General features: G+C 40.1%; 1 protein-coding gene across 1 annotated transcript in view; it reads right to left on the bottom strand.

The window, feature by feature from the left end:
* Positions 1-20,761, bottom strand: part of iqsec3a (IQ motif and Sec7 domain ArfGEF 3a) — a 77,583-nt gene that overhangs the window by 17,028 nt on the left and 39,794 nt on the right. The window contains exons 4-5 of the mRNA XM_028430705.1: positions 5,001-5,162; positions 1,201-1,323 (exon numbers count right to left, since the gene is read on the bottom strand). Coding sequence (XP_028286506.1) covers positions 1,201-1,323; positions 5,001-5,162 — 285 coding nt within the window. The remainder of the gene's footprint in view (positions 1-1,200; positions 1,324-5,000; positions 5,163-20,761) is intronic.

Genomic DNA, 20,761 nt, shown 5'->3' with positions numbered 1-20,761 from the left:
CATATTCGCTTATTCATTAGCACACTGACGCAGCAGATACTGAAGCTGCTGGCTTTTTTTTCACTGCTGCTTCAAATCCCCTTCACTTACTTTGGAGATTTCTCTCATTCTCTCTCTGTGTGTGTTTGTGTGTGTGTGTGTGTGTGTTTGGAGGCATTTCAAAGCCCAGGAGCAGGGGGAGGCAGTGGCGGTTACGCAACGCCGGTTATTTATAAACCATCCTCCTTTTTTCCTTTTTTCTCCCCTTCTTCCCTTCCTTTCCCAGTTTGTGAGTATCCTCACCCTCCCCTCTCCCACTCCCTCTTCCTCTTCCTTTCCCTCCTCCTTCTCCCTCTCCACGCGGGGCCGGCCTGATGTCCAAACAATACCAGCGCCAACCTCTCCACCCACTGACTATGACAATGCAGCCGTGTTTTTTTTGCTCCTCATTGGGCACATTGACAACTGTGACAGGTGGTTGTTACTCCGGAGGGGCCATGGCAAACAGTCAGCGTTAACACAGTGCCACAGCTGCACCCTGGCTGAAATGGGCCAAAAAAAAAAAAAAATTCAAAAATACACGCTGTGTGGATATTCAGATGGGGATTGGTTTGTCAACATTTTAAGGGTAACCATGCAGAAAGAAGTGGCATTAATACACTACGTACATTCACTCAAATTGTGAGCTCTCATCTCACAAAAGAAAACTCCATATTTGTACTTCTCAGCGTGTTACTTGATGAAGGCATATTTCATGATCAGAAACCTATGAATTGACAGGTCTGGCCCAGAGTGACAGCATCTCATTCACCCACTCTAAAACCAACACACACAGTGTAACATTACAGTAGAAAACTAACAGAGGTTAATTTGCATAACTTATCAGCTGATAAATATTCATATCTCCTGTCCTCACTGCACAACGTTTCTGAATATCAAAACATTTCTCTTGATTTAATTGCCTGCTCAGTGTGTGCTGTGAGCAGCATGATGGATAGAGGGTTAGGTTGTGCCTCAAATTAAACATGTTTTAGTGTTAGTATGTTGACAGGTTCAGTTCCAGTACTATATAAATCCATGTACCGGTAAATGTTTTCTGTCCATATGAGACAGATTTGGGGCCTTTACTTCCTGTCTTGTGGCAGTCAGCGTTGTGTATTTAGATCCCTTATAGCCACAGTCATATGCTTCCCAAGCCTCTGTGAGTCTGGCTTTACACACCTGAAGGCCTCAATAAGACGTTCCACTTTCTGAGCTTCTCCTTGGACACGAATGTGCGCCTGAAACTTCCTCAGTGCTTCGTCCAGCTCCATGCCTGAGAAGTCCATCTCATCCACCACACAGCTGTGGAGCACAGAGAGGGAGAGGGAGGGGTGAGATAAGGAGTTAGCAGACAGCAGACAGCAAGAAGAAGATATATAGATATTCAAATGTAAAGCAAAGTTTAAAGTGGTGTGTGTCAGTGTGACGGCAGGGGTTGGCCCCTTCACTGGTGGGCTGCAGGGCCCTGTGGATGGACACCAAAGATAAAGGATTCAGAAGCCTCAGTTATGTGCTGCAACACTCAGCTTACTGCAGGTATTAGCCACGCACGGACACCAGGGATAAGACCGGGCCCGACTATCTGCAGCTGCCAGGACACACGCGGAAATGCCTCCTATTACCTGACACTCCCAGCTTCATGACTTTAATTTAAAAAAAAAAAAGCAAACTATCCCGTCCAATGAGTTCAGATACAACACGGGCAATTTGGAAGTGAAGCTAAAAGGTGACTTTGGAAACAGAACGGGAGGTTTGAAAAGTCTGCTTTGATGTGTGCTGTATGTGGAGTGATAATCAGACTATGAAATTAAAGTCTCTTAACTTCAAACATACCCACCTCGGTTTGAGATAAAGTCATTTTTAGTATCAAAAAGAAAGATGATGGAGTTGATATCAAAGTGCTCAGTCCTACATCATGGTGTTTGTTGTTCGCACGGACACACACACACATTATATTAAGATAGATTACTGTGAACAGAGAGTTAATGAGGTGAGTACTTGACTGTGACATGCTGCTCCAGCAGAAAAGAGTCAGATAGCTGAGTCTACAGTATTGGTCTCAGCAGCACTTGCACCTCACCGCTTTGCCCGTTGTCTGTATTTACGGCTAATGAAACAGATAATTCAAAACAATGAAGCCAATTGTGCATTTCATAACCAAATATATACATTTTTAGGCAAACTGTGCATGTTATGAATAAGAATTTCTATACATCCGACAAATGACTGCTCATGTATCAGTGTGCCCTCTTATGGTTGTGTGATTAACTACATTTAAAGGAAGAAAACATGAAAGTGTGCCCTATAGCTGAAGAGTGTCTCTTTTAACCATTCACAGTGAAAATTATGGACAGAGCTTCTGTGACGTCACACGTTTGTTTGTGAAGAGCCGTTTTGAGGCTCGGTGGGTGGCTCCGACCGCCACCATGTTGGCAGCATCACAGTCCTGACACAAGTTCTGACACTTCCACATGGGCTTCAAGAGCCCTGGAGGCTGCCGTAGTATACCTAAATCTAATCAACTGAAGGGGACTGAGAATACTTCATCAATACGTCATCCAATCAACCAACTCTGTCATGTATGTATGAAGCCATATTGCTGTATAAAGCCTGGATGTCAGCCTGCTTCTCTCCCTCTACCCTCCTCCTGAGTTTACAGCGCTCAGCGATGCATTAACGCAGCTAGCACGATCAATGATCATTTTATTATTGACACTTCAGCTACAGTTTATTAGTTTATATAATACAAAGCTACACACATTATCCACACAGCCCTTAAAAAAGGTTAAGCTTATAGTATGCAGCCAGCCTGACTTGATCCACCCTCCTGACTGTGGAGCCCCGCTCTGATCGCCCTCTCCATGACTCACTTCCTCGCTCCACCACCTCTCTCTCTCTCTCTCTCCCTCCCCGGCTGTCACTCCTTGTTTATGTAATGTCAGACGAGATGCTCTCTTGCCTAAGTACATCAGCCCTCTCCACCCCCAGTCCTCACACACACACACACTAAAACGTAACAACACACATGCTGTTGTGCTCATGCATACACTTGTTGTTGACTTGTATATAGTACCTGGCAGGGAAACAGACACATCTGTCTACACACTGAAGCTTATATAGTATGTTTACAAAGCTGCCATGGCAGGTACAGACACACACACACAAAAACACACACACACACTGAAAGCCAGAAAGAACCATATAAGTAGACGACAGGCAGAAAACTGATTATTTTTCATGCTGAACGTGTACACTATGTTATCTGTAAATGAGTCCTTGGGGTGCAACATTTCTTAGAGGCCAAATCTATAACCACAATATGGCTTAATTAACTTGAGACATTTTAACTGTTGTTGTTTATGCCTGAAGAAATGTGAAGAGAATGAGGCACTATTTGCTTTATAAGGGTGGAAGAAGAAGAAGACAGCTACTAGATAAGCACAAAAGTCACATGCTTACACACAAACACACACACACACATTCAGGCACAGTGAATCATCCTGAGTGATTTTCACATTAGACTGCAATCCCTCACCCGCTCTCCTGTGACTACACTTTATCGAGAGTGCTCTAGCGCACGCTTTGCACTCTCTCTATCATGCTCCTCTTCAACATCACTTCCATCCTGAGTACTGCTGCTGCTGCTGCTGTTTGACCCCTACTACAAATATATATATGTGTGTATTCATCTATATATCCTAATGTGCAGAGCTGAGGAGAGGAGATCTGAATTGCAGTCCGAAGCCTTAAAAGCACAATCCTGTCTATGGATGCATGACAGTGAGACGTTTATGAGAATATATTAGATAAGGAGAACAACCTGCTTAGAGTGCCATGTTGTGTTTGTCTGACCTTGCAGACAGTGAGAGTGTGTGTGTGTGTGCTCTTGGCTTGAGCTGATGTGCAAATTCCAGCGTATTTGGCGCTACAATAAAAAAACACTGCGAAGAGCAAGCGTGAAGGTTTTCAAAGATTTCAAAGCAAACAGCTGCAATCAGTCTAATGACCTGGAATGAAAGTCACGGGGTGAGGTGAGTCATGTGTGCACGTTTGCATTTGTTTGATGACTAATATTAGAAGGAGATGTTGTTGTCCTCTGAAGGTTGTCCCTTTATCTCTGTGTTCATATCAGCATTTCAGCTATAAATGCTAATATGTGTTTTTTTGCCACCTATGTCTCAACTATACACTGTAAAAAAATTAGAAATGGTAATAATTAAAACAAGTTGTAAACATGTTTATTTATTATTATTTATTTACTGTATTTTAACTTGAGAGTCTATAGGAGTTGACTTGTCCAGGACTTGACTGCCCCCAGAGGCCACATGTGGAACTGCACTTTAAAAAAATATATTTTTAAACTCCTTCCGAAGGGTTACATTTCCTCAAAATTAAAAATATCATTTTTTAATAGTTTTTTTCAATGATGCTAAACATGTGTAGATATGAATTTGATATGATTTGTGTCCATGTCAGTGGGTCATCATTGTTTCAGGGACTAATCTGCATTGGAAAGACACATATAGGTTAGCACAAAAACACAACCCCTGCATGTGTACTGTAAACTTAAACAGCGCACACACCTTTTCCCATCAGTGTGTCTCCCCTTTTCTCATAAATAGAGATATGAAGATATCAAATCTGAAAAGTAATTTACACTATCAGATGACGGATAAATTGCTTCTTGTTTCATACTTCTCTAATATAACATCAACTCTGGTTTTAATATGAAAAAGATAAAAGACGTTCACAGGCAGGAAGTGCTTTTGTTTCATTTTTGTCTTATCAGCTTCCTTCTGTCATTTTATAAAATAGAGGAAACAGATAAGGCCTTAGTTGTTGGATTGTGACACTTCCATTTCCTAAGTCAGTTGCCTAACTGACCCTGACTTTTGACCACACCATGAAAAAACAAACAAACAAACAACTAACTGAGGAGAATCACCAGGAATATAAGTGGATGTGTTTGTACTACTCACTCTAGGACATCCCTGTTGAAGGGCTTCTTGCTGTTGCCGAGGAACTCCCCGATCATCTGTCGGCTCAGGCCCTTCCTCTGTAGCAGGAAGTGGGCGACGCCAATGGGTGTGTCGGGAATGAAGCCTCTGGAGATAAGGAACTGAAGGCCTTTGTCGGGATTTCTGTGAAAAAGGAGAGAAAGAAAAGATAATGTGAGTGAGGCAACAGTGTGATAGATGATGTCCTCTGCTAACTCACTTAGCCACAATTACAGCAACTCAGGTTCAGCATTGGTATGTGCATCTTTTTAATGACTTCATCATTTATTCATTGCAATAAATGCTGAGAGAATATTTAAAAAATAAATAATAAACACATGATGCATGTAATAGGTTGTGCGCTGGTTGTGCACACCTGTACAGTGATAAAACACACACAATCTCGCCGAGTTACAAACATTCATTACCAACCCCCTCACAACTCCACACAAATTTTAGAGTTTACAGTTTTTTCTGATTGCTTACAGTTTTTTCTGATTGCTTACAGTTTTTTCTGATTGCTTAAGCACATTTCTGTAACTATTGGCTATTTGTGCAAAACTCTACACACAAATAAAAAAACCTTACACCAAATCAGCAAAACATTGTAGATCTCTTGCAAAAGCCAATACATCTTGCTTAACTCTTCAAACCTTTGTAAAAATGGTATTTTTGTACCACACAGTTAACACAAACCATCATATTACTAAGCACACAATGTGCCAACTACACACTGATGGTATTAACTGAAAACACATCTGGCTTTTGCTTTCTCTGTGCACAAGGTATGTCCATGTGAGCTTTTGTCATAAATAGTTCTAGAAACACAGGGATTCAAATTTCAAGTATGAATTTTTATTCACACACATCAAAACAAACACAAGAAAACATACAATTTCACTGAAAGAGAGAGAGAGAGAGAAAATCAGTCTCATTGTCTCTCTGGGTCCGGCCACAGAATTTCATCAACGTCGCATGCAATGTCTTCTAGTCCAAGGCACCGGGGAACATGTCTCCTGGAGTGCCGTATCCAGGCCTGACATGATGCCTGGTCCATATCCTCGCATGCCTCCTCCCAGATGCTGGATGTCTAGTAATTCTGTGGAGTAACAGTTTCAGTTTTACATGAACAGTATTGTTGTTTTTCTCATTAGAGTATGGTACACCTACAAAAGTTAGAGTGAGGGAACTGTACTAACCCATTCTCATCAATATGTCCTTATGATGCTTGCTACAGTGTAGCGGCTCAGGCTGAACCCGTCCAGCTTCCCTCAGCGTCATTCCATGGTTGATCACATGATCCACTATTGTAGCTCCGATGACATCAGTAATTCTATTTCTTCTTACCCTTCCTCCTTCCTCTTCACCTCCTCGTCCTCTTCCTCTAAATTCACCTCCTAGTCTTCGTCCTCCTCCTCTTCCTCATGTTCCTCCTCTAATTCTCACTCTTCTCAGTTTCCTTCTCTCTCCATTGTTCTCCACACTGAAGCTTACCTGTGTCTTATTTACAGAGCTCATGCTGATTGCAAAGTGAACTAATGATGTAAAACAGTTCTCACATGTGACAGTGTAGCCAGACAGTTGGCAAAATAGTGTAAATACTAGCCATACATGTGTATAGTTTTACTAGGAGTGTGTTGATCATTTGGAAATTGTGTGTAAAGCAGTGAGTTGTGTTTACAGTTCAGCAAAAAGAGTGCTGTGAAGTGGATTATATTTATACATTTGCAAATTGTGTGTTACAAAAGTGCAAATTGAGTGTAAAGCAGTTTTTTGGCTTTTAGTTTTGCAAACTCAGTGAGTGATTTTGCTATAACTATTAACCCTCATGCATTGTTCGCAAACACTACCCTAATGTGTTGTTCGGGGACAAAAACGTCCCCTAACTTTAACGGTTTTAAAAATATATTAGATAAATATTTTTTTGAAATTTTTTTGCATAGACCTTTTAATTAACTTCAGTTCTAATCAACAGTAGTGAAAAAAATCATTTTCCCCCAGGATTTTAACCCTTTAATCACCAATTTTATGAGGGGTGGTGCTGAAAATTGAAAAAAAAAAACACAAAATGGCTCATTTTTAATAGAAAAGGTGAATGTGGACTGGATTCTTTTGAACCTTTATTACAGTCTTGGTCATGTCAAACATCAGTAAAAAAATTGACTTGATTGCATTATTAGTTTTTGCACAGCACTGGATTTTCTTTTTTTCTCCCTAATGTGTTGTTCGGGGACAAAAACGTCCCCTAACTTTAACGGTTTTAAAAATATATTAGATAAATATATTTTTGAATTTTTTTTGCATAGACCTTTTCATTAACTTCAGTTCTAATCAACAGTAGTGAAAAAATCATTTTCCCCCAGGATTTTAACCCTTTAATCACCAATTTTATAAGGGGTGGTGCTGAAAATTGAAAAAAAAAACACACAAAATGGCTCATTTTTAATAGAAAAGGTGAATGTGGACTGGATTCTTTTGAACCTTTATTACAGTCTTGGTCATGTCAAACATCAGTAAAAAAATTGACTTTATTGCATTATTAGTTTTTGCACAGCACTGGATTTTCTTTTTTTCTCCCTAATGTGTTGTTCAGGGACAAAAACGTCCCCCAACTTTAACGGTTTTAAAAATATATTAGATAAATATATTTTTGAATTTTTTTTGCATAGACCTTTTCATTAACTTCAGTTCTAATCAACAGTAGTGAAAAAATCATTTTCCCCCAGGATTTTAACCCTTTAATCACCAATTTTATAAGGGGTGGTGCTGAAAATTGAAAAAAAAAAACACAAAATGGCTCATTTTTAATAGAAAAGGTGAATGTGGACTGGATTCTTTTGAACCTTTATTACAGTCTTGGTCATGTCAAACATCAGTAAAAAAATTGACTTTATTGCATTATTAGTTTTTGCACAGCACTGGATTTTCTTTTTTTCTCCCTAATGTGTTGTTCAGGGACAAAAACGTCCCCCAACTTTAACGGTTTTAAAAATATATTAGATAAATATATTTTTGAATTTTTTTTGCATAGACCTTTTCATTAACTTCAGTTCTAATCAACAGTAGTGAAAAAATCATTTTCCCCCAGGATTTTAACCCTTTAATCACCAATTTTATGAGGGGTGGTGCTGAAAATTGAAAAAAAAAAACACAAAATGGCTCATTTTTAATAGAAAAGGTGAATGTGGACTGGATTCTTTTGAACCTTTATTACAGTCTTGGTCATGTCAAACATCAGTAAAAAAATTGACTTTATTGCATTATTAGTTTTTGCACAGCACTGGATTTTCTTTTTTTCTCCCTAATGTGTTGTTCAGGGACAAAAACGTCCCCCAACTTTAACGGTTTTAAAAATATATTAGATAAATATATTTTTGAATTTTTTTTGCATAGACCTTTTCATTAACTTCAGTTCTAATCAACAGTAGTGAAAAAATCATTTTCCCCCAGGATTTTAACCCTTTAATCACCAATTTTATGAGGGGTGGTGCTGAAAATTGAAAAAAAAAAACACAAAATGGCTCATTTTTAATAGAAAAGGTGAATGTGGACTGGATTCTTTTGAACCTTTATTACAGTCTTGGTCATGTCAAACATCAGTAAAAAAATTGACTTTATTGCATTATTAGTTTTTGCACAGCACTGGATTTTCTTTTTTTCTCCCATTTTGTCCCATAGACTTACATTATAAACACACTTTTTTTGACTGCACAGCCATGGCACTACATAATCATGCATTCTTGATTGTTGGTGGTTTACCCTGTTGGTAGGAGGTAACATTTGTGATTTTTACAGTTAACAACTTAATTACCATATTAACCCTTTACCTGCAGGCCTGTGCTCATGTAGTGTAGTTTCTGGCTTGTATATGGAGTTATAGGGAGTATTTTAGCACATAATTGTGTGTCTACACACTGTGTGTGTATGTTAGAGAGGAAGAGAGCCATTTGCACACTGATCTTGTTGTCTGTGAGTACACACAACCACAGAGTCTTCATAGTAAACAAAAACAAAGAAAGTGTTGCTATGCACGTGTGGCCCTTTGATGTCTACAGGTGCAGACTAAACAAAACAAAAAGGCAAGTGGTCTTACATGTGACCTTGTGGTCATTTGATGGTGAGAAGAGCAGAAAGCAACATGAAGAGAGGATTCACTTGTGCACAATCTCTGGAAATGATTGTGCAGCCTGGCTCTATGAAGGGCCAGGCTGTGAAGCTGTGAAGGCTGCACAAGTAGATCCGTCACTTGTTCACAAGCGAATCCTTCATTCGTTCACAAGTGAATCCTTCACTCATGCACAGGTGAATCCTCTCTTCATGCTGCTTGCTGCTCTTGTCACCATTAAATGACCAGGAGGATGCATGCAAGTCCACTAGTGTTTTTGTTTTGTTTAGTCTGAACCTCTCAGCATCAAAGGGCCCGGCACTTACTTTTAGGGCTGCAACAAATTTACTTTACTTTACTTTACTAAACTACTTTTAATACTAATTTTAGTAGGGGACTAAACTGTAGATTAGATTTGGTTAGTCAATGATTATTTATTATGTTATCAAGTTATCTATCTATGGTGTCTATTTAGTAACATGCACATGTACGTATGGTCGTGTGGAGCGCAACACACCATGGAAAAGGGGCACTTAGACCTCACTTAGACTAATTCAGTGATCTCAACTGAGACACTAACCTAAAAGTAAAGTCACTCTACTGGAGGACGTGTTTTCCGAAAGCTAAAAAAAAAAAAAAAAACAGCTATTTTACCCATCCACAACTTCAGACGCCAGAACTCCTGGATGTTTTCATTTTACATGCTTATGCATTGCCGTTGTACGTCTGAATTAGGTACACTTCACTTACTTAGTAACTTTATTTTCCTGACTTTCCTTCCCTGACAGTGTGCAAATGGCTCTCTTCCTCTCTAACATACACACACAGTGTGTAGACACACAATTATGTGCTAAAATACTCCCTATAACTCCATATACTTAAGCCAGAAACTACAGTACATGAGCACAGGCCTGCAGGTAAAGGGTTAATATGGTAATTAAGTTGTTAACTGTAAAAATCACAAATGTTACCTCCTACCAACAGGGTAAACCACCAACAATCAAGAATGCATGATTATTTAGTGCCATGGCTGTGCAGTCAAAAAAAGTGTGTTTATAATGTAAGTCTATGGGACAAAATGGGAGAAAAAAAGAAAATCCAGTGCTGTGCAAAAACTAATAATGCAATAAAGTCAATTTTTTTACTGATGTTTGACATGACCAAGACTATAATAAAGGTTCAAAAGAATCCAGTCCACATTCACCTTTTCTATTAAAAATGAGCCATTTTGTGTGTTTTTTTTTTCAATTTTCAGCACCACCCCTTATAAAATTGGTGATTAAAGGGTTAAAATCCTGGGGGAAAATGATTTTTTCACTACTGTTGATTAGAACTGAAGTTAATTAAAAGGTCTATGCAAAAAAATTTCAAAAAAATATTTATCTAATATATTTTTAAAACCGTTAAAGTTAGGGGACGTTTTTGTCCCCGAACAACACATTAGGGGGTAAAATTTGCCCACAGTGTACCGTTGACCTATGAAAAATTTTAAAATCATATTAACAAAATTTATGTAAAATTAAGCTTATTGAGGAAAAATGATTCAATTTGTCCACATATTGACAAAGTTATGGCCAAAATAAACAGAAAAATTTCTCTCAGAGGACAAAAATGTCCCGAACAACGCATGAGGGTTAAGAGTTTTAGAAATTGTGCTATAAGAATCATTGTTAGTGTTTAAGCAATCAAGTTATTATACACCTACAAAACAAGTTTTGTAGGTGTATCATACTCTAATGAGAAAAACAACAATACTGTACATGTAAAACTGAAACTGTTACTCAGAATTACACAGAATTACTAGACATCCAGCATCTGGAAGGAGGCATGCGAGGATATGGACCAGGCATCATGTCAGGCCTGGATACGGCACTCCAGGAGACATGTTCCCCGGTGCCTTGGACTAGAAGACATTGCATGCGACGTTGATGAAATTCTGTGGCCAGACCCAGAGAGACGACAAGACTGATTTTCTCTCTCTCTCTCTCTCTTTCAGTGAAATTGTATGTTTTCTTGTGATTGTTTGGATGTGTGTGAATAAACATTCATACTTGAAATTTGAATCCCTGTGTTTATAGAACTATTTATGACAAAGGTTTGACCTCAAATGGACATACCTTGTGCACAGAGAAAGCAAAAGCCAGATGTGTTTTCAGTTAATACCTTCAGTGTGTAGTTGGCACATTGTGTGCTTAGTAATATGATGGTTTGTGTTACAGTTTTTTCTGATTGCTTAAACACTAACAATGATTCTTATAGCACAATTTCTAAAACTATTAATAGTTTTAACAAAATCACTCACTGAGTTTGCAAAACTAAAAGCAAAAAAACTGCTTTACACTCAATTTGCACTTTTGTAACATACAATTTGCAAATGTATAAATATAATCCACTTCACAGCACTCTTTTTGCTGAACTGTAAACACAACTCACTGCTTTACACACAACTTCCAAATGATCAACACACTCCTAGTCAAACTACACACATGTATGGCTGGTATTTACACTATTTTGTCAACTGTCTGGCTACACTGTCACATGTGAGAACTGTTTTACATCATTAGTTCACTTTGCAATCAGCATGAGATCTGTAAATAAGCCACAGGTAAGCTTCAGTGTGGAGAACAATGGAGGGAGAAGGAGACTGAGAAGAGAGAGAATTAGAGGAGGATGAGGACATGAGGAAGCAGAAGGAAGAGGACGAGGAGGTGAAGAGGATGGAGGAAGGGGAAGAAGAAATAGAATTACTGATGTCATCGGAGCTACAATAGTGGATCATGTGATCAACCATGGAATGACCCTGAGGGAAGCTGGACAACAGGTTCAGCCTGAGCCGCTACACTGTAGCAAGCATCATAAGGACATATTGATGAGAATGGGTTAGTACAGTTCCCTCACACTGAGTTTTGTAGGTGTACCATACTCTAATGAGAAAAACAACAATACTGTACATGTAAAACTGAAACTGTTACTCCACAGAATTACTAGACATCCAGCATCTGGAAGGAGGCAGGCGAGGATATGGACCAGGCATCATGTCAGGCCTGGATACAGCACTCCAGGAGATATTTTCCCCGGTGCCTTAGATTAGAAGACATTGCATGCGACGTTGATGAAATTCTGTGGCCGGACCCAGAGAGACAATGAGACTGATTTTCTCTCTCAGTGAAATTGTATGTTTTCTTGTGTTTGTTTTGATGTGTGTGAATAAACATTCATACTTGAAATTTGAATCCCTGTGTGTTTATAGAACTATTTATGACAAAAGTTTGACCTCACATGGACAGACCTTATGCACAGAGAAAGCAAAAGCCAGATGTGTTTTCAGTTAATACCATCAGTGTGTAGTTGGCACATTGTGTGCTTAGTAATATGATGGTTTGTGTTAACTGTGTGGTACAAAAATACCATTTTTACAAAGGTTTGAAGAGTTAAGCAAGATGTATTAGCTTTTGCAAGAGTTCTACAATGTTTTGCTGATTTGGTGTAAGGTTTTTTTATTTGTGTGTAGAGTTTTGCACAAATAGCCAATAGTTACAGAAATGTGCTTAAGCAATCAGAAAAAACTGTAACACAAACCATTATATTACTAAGCACACAATGTGCCAACTACACACTGATGGTATTACAGTTTTTTCTGATTGCTTAAACACTAACTATGATTCTTATAGCACAATTTCTAAAACTATTAATAGTTATAGCAAAATCACTCACTGAGTTTGCAAAACTAAAAGCAAAAAAACTGCTTTACACTCAATTTGCACTTTTGTAACACACAATTTGCAATTGTATAAATATAATCCACTTCACAGCAATGTTTTTGCTGAACTGTAAACACAACTCACTGCTTTACACACAACTTCCAAATGATCAACACACTCCTAGTAAAACTACACACATTTATGGCTGGTATTTACACTATTTTGCCAACTGTCTGGCTACACTGTCACATGTGAGAACTGTTTTACATCATTAGTTCACTTTGCAATCAGCATGAACACTGTGAATAAGACACAGGTAAGCTTCAGTGTGGAGAACAATGGAGGGAGAAGGAGACTGAGAAGAGTCAGAATTAGAGGAGGAACATGAGGAAGAGGAGGAGGACGAAGACTAGGAGGTGAATTTAGAGGAAGAGGACGAGGAGGTGAAGAGGAAGGAGGAAGGGTAAGAAGAAATAGAATTACTGATGTCATCGGAGCTACAATAGTGGATCATGTGATGAACCATGGATTGACCCTGAGGGAAGCTGGACAACGGGTTCAGCCTGAGCCGCTACACTGTAGCAAGCATCATAAGGACATATTGATGAGAATGGGTTAGTACAGTTCCCTCACACTAAGTTTTGTAGTAGTACCATACTCTAATGAGAAAAACAACAATATTGTACATGTAAAACTGAAACTGCTACTCCACAGAATTACTAGACATCCAGCATCTGGAAGGAGGCATGCGAGGATATGGACCAGGCATCATGTCAGGCCTGGATACGGCACTCCAGGAGACATGTTCCCCGGTGCCTTGGACTAGAAGACATTGCATGAGACGATGAAATTCTGTGGCCGGACCCAGAGAGACAATGAGACTGATTTTCTCTCTCTTTCAGTGAAATTGTATGTTTTCTTGTGTTTGTTTTGATGTGTGTGAATAAACATTCATACTTGAAATTTGAATCCCTGTGTGTTTATAGAACTATTTATGACAAAAGTTTGACCTCACATGGACAGACCTTATGCACAGAGAAAGCAAAAGCCAGATGTGTTTTCAGTTAATACCATCAGTGTGTAGTTGGCACATTGTGTGCTTAGTAATATGATGGTTTGTGTTAACTGTGTGGTACAAAAATACCATTTTTACAAAAGTTTGAAGAGTTAAGCAAGATGTATTAGCTTTTGCAAGAGATCTACAATGTTTTGCTGATTTGGTGTAAGGTTTTTTGTTTGTGTGTAGAGTTTTGCACAAATAGCCAATAGTTACAGAAATGTGCTTAAGCAATCAGAAAAAACTGTAACTGAAAACACATCTGGCTTTTGCTTTCTCTGTGCACAAGGTCTGTCCATGTGAGGTCAAACTTTTGTCATAAATAGTTCTAGAAACACACAGGGATTCAAATTTCAAGTATGAATATTTATTCACACACATCAAAACAAACACAAGAAAACATAAATTTCACTGAAAGAGAGAGAAAATCAGTCCCATTGTCTCTCTGGGTCTGGCCACAGAATTTCATCAACGTCGCATGCAATGTCTTCTAGTCCAAGGCACCGGGGAACATGTCTCCTGGAGTGCCGTATCCAGGCCTGACATGATGCCTGGTCCATATCCTCGCATGCCTCCTTCCAGATGCTGGATGTCTAGCAATTCTGTGGAGTAACAGTTTCAGTTTTACATGTACAGTATTGTTGTTTTTCTCATTAGAGTATGGTACAGCTACAAAACTTAGAGTGAGGGAACTGTACTAACCCATTCTCATCAATATGTCCTTATGATGCTTGCTACAGTGTAGCGGCTCAGGCTGAACCCGTTGGCAGCTTCCCTCAGGGTCATTCCATGGTTGATCACATGATCCACTATTGTAGCTCCGATGACATCAGTAATTCTATTTCTTCTTACCCTTCCTCCTTCCTCTTCACCTCCTCGTCCTCTTCCTCTAAATTCACCTCCTAGTCTTCGTCCTCCTCCTCTTCCTCATGTTCCTCCTCTAATTCTCACTCTTCTCAGTTTCCTTCTCCCTCCATTGTTCTCCACACTGAAGCTTACCTGTGTCTTATTTACAGAGCTCATGCTGATTGCAAAGTGAACTAATGATGTAAAACAGTTCTTACATGTGACAGTGTAGCCAGACAGTTGGCAAAATAGTGTAAATACTAGCCATAAATGTGTATAGTTTTACTAGGAGTGTGTTGATCATTTGGAAGTTGTGTGTAAAGCAGTGAGTTGTGTTTACAGTTCAGCAACAAGAGTTCTGTGAAGTGGATTATATTTATACATTTGCAAATTGTGTGTTACAAAAGTGCAAATTGAGTGTAAAGCAGTTTTTTTGCTTTTAGTTTTGCAAACTCAGTGAGTGATTTTGCTATAACTATTAATAGTTTTAGAAATTGTGCTATAAGAATCATTGTTAGTGTTTACAGTTTTTTCTGATTGCTTAAACACTAACAATGATTCTTATAGCACAATTTCTAAAACTATTAATAGTTTTAACAAAATCACTCACTGAGTTTGCAAAACTAAAAGCAAAAAAACTGCTTTACACTCAATTTGCACTTTTGTAACACACAATTTGCAATTGTATAAATATAATCCACTTCACAGCACTCTTTTTGCTGAACTGTAAACACAACTCACTGCTTTACACACAACTTCCAAATGATCAACACACTCCTAGTAAAACTACACACATTTATGGCTGGTATTTACACTATTTTGCCAACTGTCTGGCTACACTGTCACTTGTGAGAACTGTTTTACATCATTATTTCACTTTGCAATCAGCATGAGCTCTGTAAATAAGCCACAGGTAAACTTCAGTGTGGAGAACAATGGAGGGAGAAGAAGACTGAGAAGAACGAGAATTAGAGGAGGATGAGGACATGATGAAGCAGGAGGAAGAGGAAGAGGACGAGGAGGTGAAGAGGAAGGAGGAAGGGTAAGTGGGAAATGGGAACTTTTACAGACAGAAGCACGGCTGTGCGATGGGATCACCTGTGTCTCCTATTGTGGCCAACCTCTACATGGAAGAAGTGGAGAGAAGAGCCCTGAGTTCCTATCCTGGAACCACCCCCACGAAGTGGAACGGTTCACAGAACACATCAACGCAGTGGATAACAACATCAAGTTCACTCGCGAGGACACCAAGGACAACAATCTGGCCTTCTTGGACTGCACAGTACATATTGAGGAGGACAGGAGCCTCAATGTGGAAGTGTACAGGAAACCCACACACACAGACCAGTACCTGTTGTTTGATTCACACCACCCACTGGAACACAAACTGGGAGTCATCAGGACCCTGCAGCACAGAGCACAAACTGTACCCACCAGCTCAGAGGGGAAGAAGAAGGAGCAACACCACATCAGGAAGGCCCTGCAAACATGTGGCTACCCGAAGTGGGCACTCATTAAAGCCACAAAAACAAGACCCCCCAACAACAAGAAGAAGGACAACACCAGGCGGAGAAAGAACATCTCCATTCCATATGTGTCAGGAGTATCAGAGAAACTCCGCAGGATCTTCAACAACCATGACATCCCGGTCCATTTCAAACCTATGACAACACTGAGACAGAGACTGGTTCACCCGAAGGATAAGATTCCCAGGGAGAATCACAGCAATGTGATATATGCAGTCCAGTGCAGTGAGGAATGCTCTGATCTGTACATTGGAGAAACTAAACAACCACTCCACAGAAGAATGGCTCAGCACAGGAGAGCCACCTCCTCAGGACAAGACTCAGCTGTTCACCTCCACCTCAAAGACAAAGGACACTCCTTTGAGGACAACAATGTTCACATTTTAGACAGGGAGGAAAGGTGGTATGAAAGAGGAGTTAAGGAAGCCATCTATGTTAAGCTGGAAAAACCTTCCCTTAACAGAGGTGGTGGCCTCAGACATCATCTTTCTACCACATACAATGCAGTGATTCCATCCATTCCCAGGAAGTTTGCACATACTCACAGTAAGAACAAAGGGCTGTCAACCAGTCCCCCTCCGGCAGTTTCATAGTCGTTAGCCAGTCGTTAGACACACCTGGCCCAGTCAGCCAGACCATCACAGGTAAGTATGGAAACATTTAGTGCTATTGTTTTTAAGTTTTTTAAGTTTTACCCAGACCCACCCACATAGGTCTGTAACCACATATAAACCATGTTTCCCCACCAAACAGTTAGAACTGATGAAGCTGCTTGGATGAGCAGCGAAACGTCTTCTAGAAAACTCTACAAGTCCAGACGCCTTGCTTCAATCTTCTCTATGTATGATGACCTGGATGACTGAGAATCTTCATCAACATGAGGAAGGGTAAGAAGAAATAGAATTACTGATGTCATCGGAGCTACAATAGTGCATCATGTGATCAACCATGGAATGACCCTGAGGGAAGCTGGACAACGGGTTCAGCCTGAGCCGCTACACTGTAGCAAGCATCATGAGGACATATTGATGAGAATGGGTTAGTACAGTTCCTTCACACTAAGTTTTGTAGGTGTACCATACTCTAATGAGAAAAACATCAATACTCTACATGTAAAACTGAAACTGTTACTCCACAGAATTACTAGACATCCAGCATCTGGAAGGAGGCATGCGAGGATATGGACCAGGCATCATGTCAGGCCTGGATATGGCACTCCAGGAGACATGTTCCCCAGTGCCTTGGACTAGAAGACATTGCATGTGATGTTGATGAAATTCTGTGGCCGGACCCAGAGAGACAATGAGACTGATTTTCTCTCTCTCTCTCTCTCTCTCTCTTTCAGTGAAATTGTATGTTTTCTTGTGTTTGTTTTGATGTGTGTCAATAAACATTCATACTTGAAATTTGAATCCCTGTGTTTATAGAACTATTTATGACAAAAGTTTGACCTCACATGGACATACCTTGTGCACAGAGAAAGCAAAAGTAAGATGCGTTTTCAGTTAATACCATCAGTGTGTAGTTGGCACATTGTGTGCTTAGTAATATGATGGTTTGTGTTAACTGTGTGGTACAAAAATACCATTTTTACAAAGGTTTGAAGAGTTAAGCAAGATGTATTAGCTTTTGCAAGAGATCTACAATGTTTTGCTGATTTGGTGTAAGGTTTTTTTATTTGTGTGTAGAGTTTTGCACAAATAGCCAATAGTTACAGAAATGTGCTTAAGCAATCAGAAAAAACTGTATTGCCAGAAGATTAGAAGATGCATGTGTGTGTGTGTGTGTGTGTGTGCAAAATCTTTTGTAAGGTGGTTAATTTTTTATGAATGAGTGTGAGTTCAAGTGTGAAGTCAGCATTCTGAGTGTTCTGCACTTTACAGTTTTTTCTGAATGCTTACAGTTTTTTCTGATTGCTTAAGCACATTTCTGTAACTATTGGCTATTTGTGCAAAACTCTACACACAAATAAAAAAACCTTACACCAAATCAGCAAAACATTGTAGATCTCTTGCAAAAGCTAATACATCTTGCTTAACTCTTCAAACCTTTGTAAAAATGGTATTTTTGTACCAAACAGTTAACACAAACCATCATATTACTAAGCACACAATGTGCCAACTACACACTGATGGTATTAACTGAAAACACATCTGGCTTTTGCTTTCTCTGTGTACAAGGTCTGTCCATTTGAGGTCAAACCTTTGTCATAAATAGTTCTATAAACACACAGGGATTCAAATTTCAAGTATGAATGTTTATTCACACACATCAAAACAATCACAAGAAAGCATTCAATTTCACTAAAAGAGAAAGAGAGAGAGAAAATCAGTCTTGTCATCTGTCTTTGTCTGGCCACAGAATTTCATCAACGTCGCATGCAATGTCTTCTGGTCTAAGGCACCGGGGAACATGTCTCCTGGAGTGCCGTATCCAGGCCTGACATGATGCCTGGTCCATATCCTCGCATGCCTCCTTCCAGATGCTGGATGTCTAGTAATTCTGTGGAGTACAGTTTCAGTTTTACATGTACAGTATTGTTGTTTTTCTCATTAGAGTATGGTACACCTACAAAACTTAGAGTGAAGGAACTGTACTAACCCATTCTCATCAATATGTCCTCATGATGCTTGCTACAGTGTAGCGGCTCAGGCTGAACCCGTTGTCCAGCTTCCCTCAGGGTCATTCCATGGTTGATCACATGATCCACTATTGTAGCTCCGATGACATCAGTAATTCTATTTCTTCTTACCCTTCCTCCTTCCTCTTCACCTCCTCGTCCTCTTCCTCCTGCTTCCTCATGTCCTCATCCTCCTCTAATTCTCACTCTTCTCAGTCTTCTTCTCCCTCCATTGTTCTCCACACTGAAGCTTACCTGTGGCTTATTTACAGATCTCATGCTGATTGCAAAGTGAACTAATGATGTAAAACAGTTCTCACATGTGACAGTGTAGCCAGACAGTTGGCAAAATAGTGTAAATACCAGCCATAAATGTGTGTAGTTTGACTAGGAGTGTGTTGATCATTTGGAAGTTGTGTGTAAAGCAGTGAGTTGTGTTTACAGTTCAGCAAAAAGAGTGCTGTCAAGTGGATTATATTTATACAATTGCAAATTGTGTGTTACAAAAGTGCAAATTGAGTGTAAAGCAGTTTTTTTGCTTTTAGTTTTGCAAACTCAGTGAGTGATTTTGTTAAAACTATTAATAGTTTTAGAAATTGTGCTATAAGAATCATTGTTAGTGTTTAAGCAATCAGAAAAAACTGTAAATGCAGTTAAGTACAGAGTATAAGAGTATAAGTGTCACTATAATCCAAAATAAGAGTACAGTACGCAGTATGAGCACAATATATGATACATGGATACAAATATGGAGATGTAAGGTGCTAAGTAAACATAAACATAGACCAGTGGAGGGAATGACAGTGATGCCTGACATGATTATCTAGCGCTTCTCCCTACAGAAAGGGGAGGAGTTATACAGTCTGATGGCCACTGGCAGGAAGGACCTCCTGTGGCGTTCTGTGCTGCTCCTCGGTAGTCTCAGTCTACCGCTGAATGTGCTCCTGTAGGACAGCAGTGTGTCGTGCAGGGGGTGAGACGTGTTGTTACGAATACTGAGGAGTTTCCTCAGTATCCTCCTCTCCGTCACCTCCACCACAGACTCCAGCTCCACTCCCAGTACCGAGCCAGCCTTCCTAATGAGCTTGTTGAGTCTGTTGGTGTCGGCCGTCTTCATCCTGCTGCCCCAGCACACTACAGCGTAGAAGATGACGCTGGAGACCACCGAGTGGTAAAACATCTGCAGCATGATCTGGCAGACGTTAAAGGACCTGAGTCTCCTCAGTAGATACAGGCGACTCTGTCCCTTCCTATATATTGCCTCTGCGTTTGTGGACCAGTCCAGTTTGTGGTCAATGTGGACACCCAGGTATTTGTAGCTGTCCACAATGTCCACATTGGTATCCTTGATGCTGACCGGGTTAGGGAGTGTCTGGTGCTTCCTGAAGTCCACCACCAGCTCTCTTGTCTTTGTGACATTCAGCTGCAGGTGGTTCTGTCCGCACCACTCCACAAAGCTGTCCACCACACTCATATACTCCGCCTCCCGACCTCTGCTGGTACAGCCCACAATGGCAGAGTCATCCGAGAACTTCTGCAGGTGGCAGGACTGTGAGCAGTGTCTGAAGTCCGATGTATAGAGTGTGAACAGGAATGGAGACAGTACCGTGCCCTGGGGTGCCCCCGTGCTGCTCACTATCGTGTCCGAGACGGTGTTCCTCAGCCTCACAAATTGTGGTCGACCTGTAAGATAGTTAGTGATCCAGGTGACCAGTGGGGTCTCTACCTGCATGTCCAGGAGCTTCCTATTCAAAAGGGCAGGCTGCACGGTGTTAAACGCACTGGAAAAATCAAAGAACATGATTCTAACAGTGTTACCTGCCTCCTCCAAGTAGGTGTGTGCTCTGTGCAGCAGGTAGATGATGGCGTCCTCCACTCCAATACGGGG

The sequence above is a fragment of the Parambassis ranga genome, chromosome 2 (genome assembly GCF_900634625.1).
Source record: "Parambassis ranga chromosome 2, fParRan2.1, whole genome shotgun sequence".
Taxonomy (NCBI): Eukaryota; Metazoa; Chordata; class Actinopteri; family Ambassidae; genus Parambassis; species Parambassis ranga.
The sequence above is the reverse complement of the archived record's forward strand: the minus strand, read 5'-3'. Positions and strand labels throughout refer to the sequence as shown.